General features: G+C 39.2%; 1 protein-coding gene across 3 annotated transcripts in view; it reads right to left on the bottom strand.

Annotated features, from left to right (window-relative positions):
• The window catches only part of Ssh2 (slingshot protein phosphatase 2), a 257,691-nt gene that overhangs the window by 21,814 nt on the left and 223,475 nt on the right, over nt 1-12,402 (bottom strand). For all 3 annotated transcript variants that reach the window (XM_028866803.2, XM_037201496.1, XM_028866804.2), the window contains 2 exons: nt 7,929-7,975; nt 3,975-4,121 (listed from right to left, as the gene is read on the bottom strand). In XM_028866803.2, coding sequence (XP_028722636.1) covers nt 3,975-4,121; nt 7,929-7,975 — 194 coding nt within the window. The remainder of the gene's footprint in view (nt 1-3,974; nt 4,122-7,928; nt 7,976-12,402) is intronic.

Raw genomic sequence — 12,402 nt, 5'->3', positions numbered from 1 at the left:
AAGGTTTCTCTGTGTAGTCCTGGTTGTCTTGAACCGAACTCTGTAGACCAGGCTGGCCTCAAACTCAGAGATCCACCTGCCTCTGCCTCCCCAGTGTTGGGATTAAAGGAGTGTGCCTCTACTGCTTAGCTTTTTTTTCTCCCAATATTAATATTAAGTCTCTTAATCTACTCAGTAAAGATTTAACAAGTACTTACCATATATAAGATAATATGTACAAGGTGTTAGACAGAAACTTAAGTAACACACAGCTTTTATCCTAAAGGGTAGGATTTAGTTCCAGAAACAGATCATTAAAATTCAATGTGTTAGTGAAGGTCACGTCACAGAGTGGAGGTGGAGAAGTTAGCTTTCAGAGCTGGAGCTCATTTCCTGTGTGGTGGAGGCCAGTTTCCTTACAGCCCTCAGGCATGGCTCCTGAGTTACAGGTGTGGTAATGACTCATCCAATTTATTCTAATAGAGTTGTTTCTAGTTAAATTCCCAGGAAGGTCTCTGTCCCTGGAGGAAAGCATACATGAAGCCAACTTTTCTTCTCTATTCAGACAACTGTCAGATAGCACTGTTCACACAGCACCACAATGTCAGAGACAGAGGAAAGCATGTGATATAGCACATGCTTTCTTAGTGATGGAGGTGGAATGAAAGGCAGCTGCCTGTTTTTTTACATGCTCTGAACTAAACTCAGGCTCCACACATACTAAGGACGTGCTCTATTGTTAATCTAAGCCCCAGTTCCTGCAGGTTTTTAATGCAAGGGAAGGAAGAGAAAACAATGCTACCACAAAGCAAACAAAATACATCAGTCTAAACAGGTCCTAGTTAATTATCTTGGATGTGAACACTGTTCAGTTATGTTCTAACTCTAACAAGGTAGTGTTATAACACACAGTCAGTCTTCAAGGATCTGTTAAATGCATGAATAAATTATGGATCTGCTGATCACACTTCCTAGCTGTTGAAGAAGGAATATTTTAAAACCTAGAGAAAAAGAACAGTTACTCTTATGGCTACTGCTCATAGATCCCAGAATCCTTTCATGTAACTGTTCCGATAAATCAAAACATATATATGTGAGCATAAGGGGACAAGCTATTCATTTGCTCACTGACTGTATTGATAGTTGACAAGCTTTTCTTCAGAAGCTTATAATCTTGATTTTCTGGAGACATGAGCTATATGAATGAGTGAGGAATTACCAGTGCAAGCGAGTTTGAGGTGACTTGTCCAAACAAGTGAGCAGATAAGCAAAGAATGCAAAGTATGAAATGGAATAATTTTCCTTACTTTTAAAAACTGCATTTATCTATTTGAGTATGTGTGGGTGGGCAGGCATCTGAGTGTGTGGTACACATGTGGAGGTCACAGGATGACTCGGAGGAGTCAGTTCTCTCAATTTCTACCTTGTGTGTTCTGGGGATTAAACTTAGGTCATCAGCCTTGGCAGCAAGCACTGAGCCATCTCGCTGGTCCTTACACTATAGAGTTTTTATTAGTCTACAGTTTGGAAGCCAATGCACAGTGACTCAGATGAAAATTTAGACGTGTGCTCTACATTTTCCAATTGAACTCTAACAACTTTAACATATCAAATTTTAGGCCTTTGTCTGTAGGCATGGAATGTACTTAAATTTACTTAAGTCTAAGTAAAATAAAATTCATTCCCTAAGAAAGCACCTCTTTCACATTTTTCTTTTCTTTTCTTTTCCTTTCTTTTCTTTTCAAGACAGGGTTTCTCTGTGTAGTCCTGGCTGTCCTGAAACTTATTCTGTAGACCAGGCTGGCTTTGAACTCAGGGACTGGCCTGTCTCTGCCTTGCAAGTGTTGGAATGGAAATAAAGGTGTGTGCTACCACACTCGGCTTCTTTGGAATTTTTCAACTGAGCTTTTTAAGTGCACAGCTTCTAACTTATTTAAGAAAGATTTAAGTTAGTTTTCATCTAACCTATACTTCAATTTCACCCCTCAATCCCTGTGTAGGATGGTTGAGATTAAGTCTTGCATCATCATATTAGGAATAGGGTCTTGTAGAAAGAATTATAGAAGGAGGAGTTCCCCCTCAGACTCTGACCCAAACTTGAGAAACTTATGAACAACTGCATCCATTTATGACCTTGGTGCTTGTGGTGGCTATTTTGGTTGTCAGCTTGGCTACACCTGGAATCATCTAAAACTCAAAAATGGCTGAGCACACCTGTGAGAGATTTTTGCTTAATTAAATCATTTCAAGTGGGAAAATTCACTTCTAATTGAGATCTTTGAGGTGGGAAGAAGAACCTTCAATCCAGATCTTTTGAGGTGGGAAGACCCACCTCTAAATCTGGACCTGCCTTCTGCTGGCAGCTTGTATAAAGGAAATGGAAGAAGGAAGACTTGCTCTTTGCCTGCTTGCTCCTACCCTTGCTATCAAGTCCATTCCTTGACTGGCATTGGAGCCTACTTCTTTGGGATTCCAGTGTATCCTGAAGACCAGTGGAGACATCCAGCCTCATGGACTGAACAACTCCTGGATTCTTGAACTTTCCGTTCATAGGCAGCTACTGTTGGGTTAGCTAGACTGCAGCCTGTATGTAAGTCATTAGAAATCTCTCTCTCTCTCTCTCTCTCTCTCTCTCTCTCTCTCTCTCTCTCTCTCTCTCTCTCTCTCAAAGTTCTCTTAATCTAGAGAATTTTGACTAATACAGATATTGGTGCCAAAAGTGATTCTAAAGTAACAGAAGTATAAGGATGAATCTTTTAAACACCTGGAATAGGTTTTCCAATTTGCCAGCCCATACAGTTATAAAAGCTTCTCCTGTTACTGAAGCCTTTCTTGGGAGCTTGAAGAATATTTAAAGCCCATGGTGTGCACTATTTTACAGAATTAAGGAGACAAATGCATTTGATGGTCCTGATTCTCCAACTGTGAGAGGCAACTGATTGGTGACTGTCCTGTCTATGAAGACTGTTAAGGGGGTGTAATTTCTGAAAGAAGTTAATAAAAAAAAAGTTAATATTTCCCATCTACTAAAGATGGTTTGAATGCTGTCTTTTCTGAAGAGGGATGTGGCCAAGTAGCTCATTTATGATTCATTCTTCCTAGTAAAATGATGAATAAAATGGGGAAGGAAGTCCTCAGAGCTTTAGGAGTCAATTAATTTGAAGGCAACATGACAAAAGGCAAGAGAAAAACTTCACCATTTAGAGTAGCCACAATAAAGCCACTGACTGGGAAGATTTCCAACGCTCACTACTTCTCTTCTTATATTCAGAAAGACCTGGTATATTGCCTATTCACAATAGTTTTTGCTATACAACTTACAAATATCTCCAGTGCCAATTTAAGAATTTAATTCAGAACCAGGAATGGTGGATAGTGCATTCTTTTAATCTCAGCTCTTGGAAGGCAGAAGTAGGCAGATTTCGGTGAGTTCGAGGTCAGCCTGGTCTTCTTAAGAGTTTCAGGCTATTTAGGACTACATAATGAGACCTTGTCTCAACTTTTTTCCCCTCCATTTCTCATTTTTATTTCTTTTTCTTTTAAGATTTATTTATTTATTTTATGTATGTGAGTGCTCTACCTGCATGTACACCTGCAGGCCAGAAAAGGGCACCAGATGCCATTACAGAAGGTTGTGAGCCACCAGTGGTTGCTGGGAATTGAACTCAGGACCTCTGGAAGAGCAGCCAGTGCTCTTAACCCCTGAGCCATCTCTCCAGGCCCTCTTTCTTTAGCTGCAGTATAATTCCATTTTCTTTCATTTTCTGCTTAGTGGAAAATGAGGCTATATGAGGTTATTTTATTCTAAGGGATTTCATTTGCTTAAAGGGAAAGTATTAGGTCACTAATCTTTTGTCTAGGATTATACAATCTCAGGGCCTTTCCCCCTTTGTATCCTGTTCTCTAAGCACTGTCAGTAAATATGTCCGTCTCTCATCCCCAGGTATGTTCACACTATGAACAGGGATCCGAATGCTGGGTGGGACAATACTCACTTGGCTTTAGAGATGAATTTGTACGTGTCATTCCAGTAAGCCAGGAGATCCGTTGCCTCTTCATCATATACTCGAATGTTGTGATACTCAAAGACTCCAGGGAAGAAGTTGTCTATCTCTCGAGTGACATTCAAGATGTACCGTACCCTGTGAAGAAATCAAGGGAGGGCATGTATTCTGTTTCTCAGGCTAAAATGAATTGCCAGCACCATATCCTGCCATGTTCAATACCTAAATACCATTTCACTTTATATATGGTTACAGGATCTCATCTTTGATAGTATTTTGGAAATAGTCCTTATATCTGTATCAACTAAAAATCAACCTAAGACCCACAACGTAGCAATTTCTGTTCTTAAAATTCCCAACAATAAAATTTTATTTGGAAGTTGTTTGTATAAAACCAGATGACTGATATACTACAAGAAAAAAGAGAAAAGGAAAATTTTCTTATTTTTCTCAATGCCAGATTGTTAGGCAAGAACCTGTGAGGGAAAGCTGGGCCTGAAACTCCCTCAAGTCAACCTGACTGCATTCTGCCAAGAGTTCTCACATGTTGAGCAGTTAGCAGAAAAGGATTTCTCTATTAAAAACTTTCCCATCATCTCTCTCCCTGCACCACCTTAATTATTGTGTGGTTTAATTTACCAAAGGCTCTTTTTTCTTCAATGTTGTATAGACTTAAGCATCACTGAAGTTTACTCCAGCAACACAGGCTCAGTTCTTTCTACAAAAACTGTTTCCTTCAAATAAGCACATGTGGGGCTCCACAAACTCAGTTTCTGAAGAAGACACAGAGTTACTACACAAGCATTAGCCTACTCCACAGCGTGCATACATGTGGTCCCAGCATCATTATTCACGACAGCCAAAAAGTGCCTGTCAGCTGATGACACCAGTGACTTCTAGAGACAGGGAAGAAGGGAAACATGACCAAGGAAGCATACATGGTCTCCTTCTGGTGTGAAAAAATGCTCTCAATTAACTAGGTGGTTTGCATAACTCAGAAACATTTACTAAAAGCCACAGAATTGTACATTTTAATTGTCTTAACTATACTGCATTATGAATTACATTCAATAAAATGATTAGAAGAAAAAGCAAAAACATTTATTTATTTTTATTTACTTATTTTTTTGAGACAAGATCTGTATGTGTAGCCTGGGCTTGCCTGAAACTTTATGTAGAGCAGGCTGGCTGAAAATTCACACATCCACTTGCCTCTTCCTTCTGAGTGCTGTAATTAAAGGTGTAAGTCACCATGCCTGGCTCACTGATTTTATTTTATTTAAAATAAAAATGAGGGGCTGGAGAGATGGCTCTGAGGGTTAGAGTGCTTGCTGCTTTTCAGAGGACCAGAGCTCAGTTCTCAGCACTCATGTGGAGAAGTTCACAACTAGCTGTGATTCCCAGCTCCAGGGGGTTAGATGCTCTCTTCTGCCTCCTCTTTGACTCACAAACATGGAGCGCGCGCGTGCGCGCGCGCGCGCACGCACGCGCACACACACACACACACACACACACACACACACACACACACACAGTAAACTACAACAACAAAACCCGATCAATCTCCTACTTCTAATCCTATACTTCAATAATGGATTATGGCATCATCTCTAGAGAGACAGGAAACAGTTTCCTAATTCTTTTCCTTCTGGAGCTGAAAATGCCTACTGCTGATTGGTGCTATAACTCCTTGGAATTTCTTTGGTGTATCAGCAATTCTGTAACTTTAGTTCCTAAAGTCAGTAGACTATCTGGAAATGACCTTACTATCAAAATTGCAATTTGAGCTGGGTTGTGGTGGCACATGCCTCTAATGCCAGCACTCAGGAGGCAGAGGCAGGTGGATGGATCTCTTGTGAATTTGAGGCTAGCCTGGTCTACAAAGTGAGTTCCAGGACAGCCAAGGCTACACAGAGAAACCTTGTCTCAGAAAACAAAAAAACAAACAAAACCCAAAAAATTGCACTTTGAAATGCCATAAATCACTGTCAGGAAATAGTACATACAGTTTTGTGACAGACTAAAGTTTAAGACCCACTGAATTTAAGAAATAAGACCCAAGTAGATGTTTGCACATCCAATCATTCTGTTTTTATTTTATTTTATGTTATTTTTTTTTCCAGAGCTGAGGACCGAACCCAGGGCCTTGCGCTTGCTCTACCACTGAGCTAAATTTCCAACCCCCATTCTGTTTCTAAAGACAACTAGATTTAGTTACATTTTGAAGTTTAGCCTTATAAGAGTAAATGATGGCTGTTATTCCACAGTAGAGTGACTACGGATAAGTACATACTGTATATTTCAAAAAGCAAAAAGAAAAGATTTCGAAAGTTTTCATCACGAAGAATTGATAAATGGGGGCAGAAGAGATGGCTTAACAGTTAAGAGCCAGCATAGCAGCTCACAACCATCTATAACGCCAGTCCCAGGGGATCTGATAGCCTCTTCTGGCCTCCAGGGCACCAAGTATGCAAGCAATACACAGACATATATGCAGCCAAAATACCCATACACATAAAAAGCAAAATAAAACTTATTAAAAAAAATGAAAAATGTTCCAGATGACAAACTTGATTTAAAACATTAAATATATGTACCTAAACATCACATGGTACCACATTAATGTATACAATTTTAATATTTTTATAAAATGTTTAAATAAAAGAAGCATATAAGATGGAGTCTCATCTCCAGCTAGTTTTATAGCCTATTATATGTCTACACAATGTGATTACAATGTATTTGGCAAGCAGTGCTATGTCAAATCGCAGATTTCATATTAAATATCATATCTAAGTTTTCTAGAATGATAGAACTTTCAAACTTTACAGAATTGTAAGCTGTCAAAAACTGGTCCCACTCTCAGGAAATTTAAGTGAACTTCTGCAGATAAAGTGGAGTCAATGTTGTTTTTCAAGTCCAATCAGGGTCTTATCTTCAAGGACCCTGGTCAAGAAGCCTACCAGTGAACAGTTTATCTGGTTTGTTTAATTAATTTATTTATTCTTTTGTGTTTCTAGACAGGGTTCCTCTGTGTAACCTTGGCTGTCCTGGAACTCTCTCTGTAGATCAGGTGATCTTCAAACTCACAGAGATCCTCCTGCCTCTTCCTCCCTAGTGCTGGGACTAAAGGTGTGTGCCACCACTGCCTGGCAAATTTATCTAGTTTTAAGAGGGCAAATGAAAGACACAGGATGAGAGTCTAGATCTTTGAATTCTCAGCCCAGTTTATTAGTTGATTCCTCCCTTCATCTGTCATTAGGCAAATGACAGTTCTTACATGTGTATGAATTTTTTATCGTTCATTCACACTGAACGTTTTAGTGTGAAGCTTTGAGCTAGGATGATAAAAAAAATTCAAAAGATGAATATATAGTCTCAAAAAGCTCCAGACCAATCCTTACTAATTAAAATTTTCCAAGTTATACTTATTTTTATATCTTCAACTAAGCAACTAGATTTTCATACCTGGGTTTTTCTTTGAATGGAAACTAGAAGTTCATTTTTGTAATTATAAAACATCTTTCTTGTCAGGGAGAGAGAACAGTAGGTAGTGTGCATGACACTTATCAGCACCTCAGACTCTCAGTCTATCATGGCAATCAGAAATAATTCATTCTCTTCTTCCTCTGGCCCAGGCAAGCTCTATCACTTAACTACATTCCTAGCAACTCAATTTAATTTTTAAAGAGTACCAAACACTTGGGAATTTGTTTCAAAGCCATTCCATTAATACAAGTGATATTTCTTGGGAGGGAAAAGGATCAAATGGTTGAGAGAATAACTGCTCTGATTTTTTTTTTTTTCTGTAAGATAATAGCTGAGAATTGAAAGTGACCCTAAGGATTAAAGTTTACCCATTGATACTTCTTTGACAGGAAAACATAAAGGTTAAACAGGGACTTCTGTCATACAGAGATGTCAGCAATTGCTTTGTGTGCTCACCCTCGGTTCTGTAAGTCCTCTAAGTTCGAGGCATTCCATTCTGAGCCCTATGGAGTCAAAAAGACAAGGTTAGTGAGTATTATCAAACCAACTAAACAGGGTATTTGGGAAGGAGCACTGCGGGGAAAGTTTCTGAAAAGTGACTCAAAAACATGTACTCAATGCCTCTAACCAGGAACTTTATGTTCTCACACCTAGTTTTTATTAATGATAGTACAAAAATTATCTTTTTTTTCAGGGTGGGAGTGGTGAGTGTGTGTTCACATGTGAACGGACAAGTGCCACAGTATGTATGTGGATATCAGAGCAAAATTACTCTGTGTCCAATACTCTCATGTTTCCCATGCTAACCTAAAAAATTCTGCTTTTCCGTAAAAGGTCTCTATTCATATGCAGGTTTTTCTCAGCCAAATTAGCCTCCAGGAGAGCTGTTGATACTAAAATCAGGTTGGGCAAAGGCTTCTAGCTTAAGAGAAGTTGTACAAACTTGTAAGGATTTAGATGAATCTTTTTTCCTAATGATAATCTGGCTTCCCACCAATCAATCTTTCCTTCTCACTGCAGGTTTTCTCTGAACTATGTTCTAAGCATTCCTTCTCCATATCAGCTGACACCTTTCTGAATAACCAGGTCCCTGTGCGGTATAACGCAGAGCTGAGCATTCTTCCAGAGGGAGGGGAATTGCTGCCTGTCCTCTAACAATCTGGTTGAGCTCCAGGTATGGCAACTATGCATGAAATGAGATGACTTTGAGAAAAGTAACCCTGCAACTTGAAACTAGGATAGATCTCTTTTCCCATGTCAACTGCTGGGAAAGTGTACACTCCCTGGGGAGGAGAAAAGGGTCGGACATAGGACATGTGGTATATAACCAAGGGGAAGCCACCAAAACAAGTATAAGATGCTTAGTTAACTTCTTCAAGCAATTATTTTGCATTTTGAATAAGAGTTAAATTTTATAATTCTCCTATTTGGAAGGTTTTTTTTTTTTAAATAAAAAAATTATTCATGGGGCTGGAGAAATGGCTCAGCAGTTAATAGCACTGACTGCTTTTCCAGAGGACCCAGGTTTCAATTCCCAGCACCCATGTAGCAGCTCATAAATGTCTGTAACTCCAGTTCCAGGGCATCTGTCACCCTCACATAGATATGTAGGCAAAACACTAATGCACATAAAAAATAAGTTAAAAGAAGAAAATTATTCACACCTTTAATCCCAACACTCAGGAGGCAGAGGCAGGAGGCTCTCTGAGTTTGAGGCCAGCCTGGTCTGTAGGATGAGTTTCAGAACAGCTGGGGCTACACAGAGAAATCCTGTCTCAAAATAAAATGAAAAAAAACAAAAACAAAAACAAAAACAAAAAACGAACAATCAACCAACCAACCAACCAAAACAAAACCAACCAAATTTACAAGTAGTAATAACTCTCATACTCTAATAGTAGACACGTACCATAAATATGTCTAAATTCATACCGCATACAAACGTTCTATATAATTTATGGACCCTGTTGATAATGATGTGCCAATCAATGCAGGTTCATTAACTCTAACAAATGTACCACTCATTCATTCATTCATTCATTCATTCATTCATTCATTTATTGAGACAGGGTTTTTGTGTATCTTTGGCTTTCCTGGAACTCGCTCTGTAGACCAGACTGGCCTTTAACTCATAGAGACCCATCTGCCTCTGCCTCCCAACTCCCAAGTGCTAAGACTAAAGGCATGTACCACCACTGCCCGGCCCAAATGTACCACTCTTGACAGGGTATGCTGATTATGTGGCAGGCTATACATTCATGGCAGCTGAGGATACACGGGAAAATTTTAATCTTCTGCTCAATTTTCCTATGAATCTAAAAAAGATAACAATGATACCTTCTTGGGTAATGATTAAAAGTGATTTATTATCTTCTAAAATTGAAAAAATTCTACAATGAACTTTAAGTATTTTATTTTATGTGTATTAATGTTTTGTCCATAGCCCATATGTGCTCTACCTGTGTGTCCTTGGAAGTCAGAAAAGGGCTTTAGATGCCCTGGAATTGGAGTTCTAGATAGCTCTGACCATCATGTGGGTGCTTGGACCTATTCACTATGTAGTTTGGGTTGACCTTACATTTGTAACAATCTTCCTGCCTCAGCTTCGGCAGATGGGATTACAGGCATGAACTACCATGCCTGGTGAACATAAATTATTTTTGTAATAAAAAACTCAAGAAAGAATCCTAAGAGAAATCTGTTGGTGGAAATAAACACATTTGTAGGTGATTAGGGAAATATAATTTGGGGGAAATTGGACTGTTATTTCTGCTTTTAGTAATATTAAAAATTGCTATATACCATAAAATATACTAGTTGAAGAAAGGGTAAAGAGGAGGCAGTTCTGAATTCTAGTTGGAAGTGAGTGGTGGTAGAGACACAGGAAATATGCCTGCCTGGAACAAAACAGGTTGACCAGTCAAAAAATGTCTATACTTGATATTTATCATGTCTGTATCTATCTATCAATCATTCATTCATTCAAGACAGGATCTCACTACATAGCTCTGGCTGGCCTAGAACTTACTATGTAGACCAGGCTGGCCTCAAACTCAAAGAGAGCTATCTGCCTCTACCTTCTGAGTGTTGGGATTATAGGTGTGCACCATCATGTTAGGCAACTTGTCCACATCCTTTGTGTGTATGGTGCTGGTGTTCAAACTCTGGGCCCAGGACATGAGAGAAAAGTTCCACATTTTTTAAAAAAGTGTTAAAATTCACATTTAGGGCTGGGAATGTGGTTCAGTGGTAGAGTCCTTGTCTACACAAGTCTCTACACTTGATCTCCAGTACCAAAGAAACAAACAAGCAATGTTTGAGGGTAAAATGATTTGATCCTGACCCCTTTCTTCCTAGGGTCTCATGGCTCCCAGATTGAATTCAAATTTTCTATGCAGCAGAGGACGACCTTGTCCTGAGTACTGGAGTGTTACCGCACCCAGCTTACATGGTGTTGGGGACCAAACTCAGGACTATATGCATGACAAATAGACACTGGACCACCTGGGCTACATCTTCAGCCAGCTCTGGCCACTATCTAACAGGAGCTCTTTTTGGCTACCAGCAATTTGTCCTTCATAGAAATTCAGTCATATTTTATGGAGTCTGGGCAAAGAGTGAGTGGCTCCTAAGATTTCTACAGACAACACAAGAATTCCAACAATGGAAGAGTAGGATATTTTTGAGACCTCATGAAACTATACACTAGAGTTAACAAATTCAGGCTCCTTATCCATAGAAAGGCCAGTACAATCTACACCCAGAAATAGCAACACAGCTGGGTGGTGGTGGGGCATGCCTTTAGTCCCAGTGCTGGGGAGGCAGAGGTAGGTGGATCTCTGTGAGTTTGAGGACAGCTTGGTCTACAAAGTGAGTTTCAGAACAGCCTGTTACACAGAGAAACCCTGTCTCAAAAGAAAACAACTAATCAACAACAACAACAAAAAACCACAACAACCCAGAAATAGCAACACATATTAGTCAAGTTAAAGTATTGGGAAAAGGCCAGGTATGGTGGTACACACCTTTAATCTTAGCACTTGGGAGGCAGAGGCAGGTGGATCTCTGTGAGTTTGAGGACAGCCTGGGCTACAGAGTGAGTTCCAGGATAGCTAGGGATATGTAGGAGAAACTCTGTCTCACTCCCAACTCCCCGCAAAAAAAAAAAAAAAAAAAAAAAAAAAAAAAAAAAAAAAAGTACTAGAAGAGAAGATCCCCTTTCAGTCCACAGCTCTGCACAGTAATTTCATAACTATGGGCCATATGAATCAAACTAGAGACAAATATGCTCTAAAATGTCAAGCTTTCAATAGTACTAAGTGTGACTGCATGATAAAGTAAACTCTGGAACGTTCAGAGTGAGGTAATACAGTTTAGCCATCTTCTGTGTGTCTATCCCTCTTCTATCTGTATCCTGGCTTCTAACCAGTTCAGTTCATATATGTGCTCATCAGAAAAGAGAGGTGCTACATTTCTGGATGTAGATAGTACTTGGCCTCTCTATGGATCAGGATAAGAAGCTTTTCTAACATATTTTTGGCCAAAATGTATAGGAAGTGGAAACAAAATGATGGTTTAGCATTCTTCTTTGCTCTTAAGTATTCTTGTTAACTTTGTTCCTGCTACCATGTACACATGAAATTAGAATTCTTCAACCTTATCTAGTTTCTCTGTGTCTTTCTTGAGGCAATTACAGGTCACTGAATGTTTGGGAACTATGAAGAAAAATTTTTAGGCACTGACTTTTTGGTAATCATGAAAAGCAATTTGGGGGACTCAAAATGCTGCGACATGGTTTCATTATGTTTAAAAGTTGAGGGCTGAGGATGTAGTTCAATGGTAGAGTATATACTTAACATGTGCAAGGATCAGGATTTGATCCATAGGAATCCAGAAAATACCGAAGCAAATAAATCCCAATAGACTTTCT

Source organism: Peromyscus leucopus, chromosome 8b, assembly GCF_004664715.2.
Source record: "Peromyscus leucopus breed LL Stock chromosome 8b, UCI_PerLeu_2.1, whole genome shotgun sequence".
NCBI classification, from domain to species: Eukaryota; Metazoa; Chordata; class Mammalia; order Rodentia; family Cricetidae; genus Peromyscus; species Peromyscus leucopus.
Note: the sequence above shows the minus strand (reverse complement) of the source record. Positions and strands in the feature narration are given on the sequence as shown.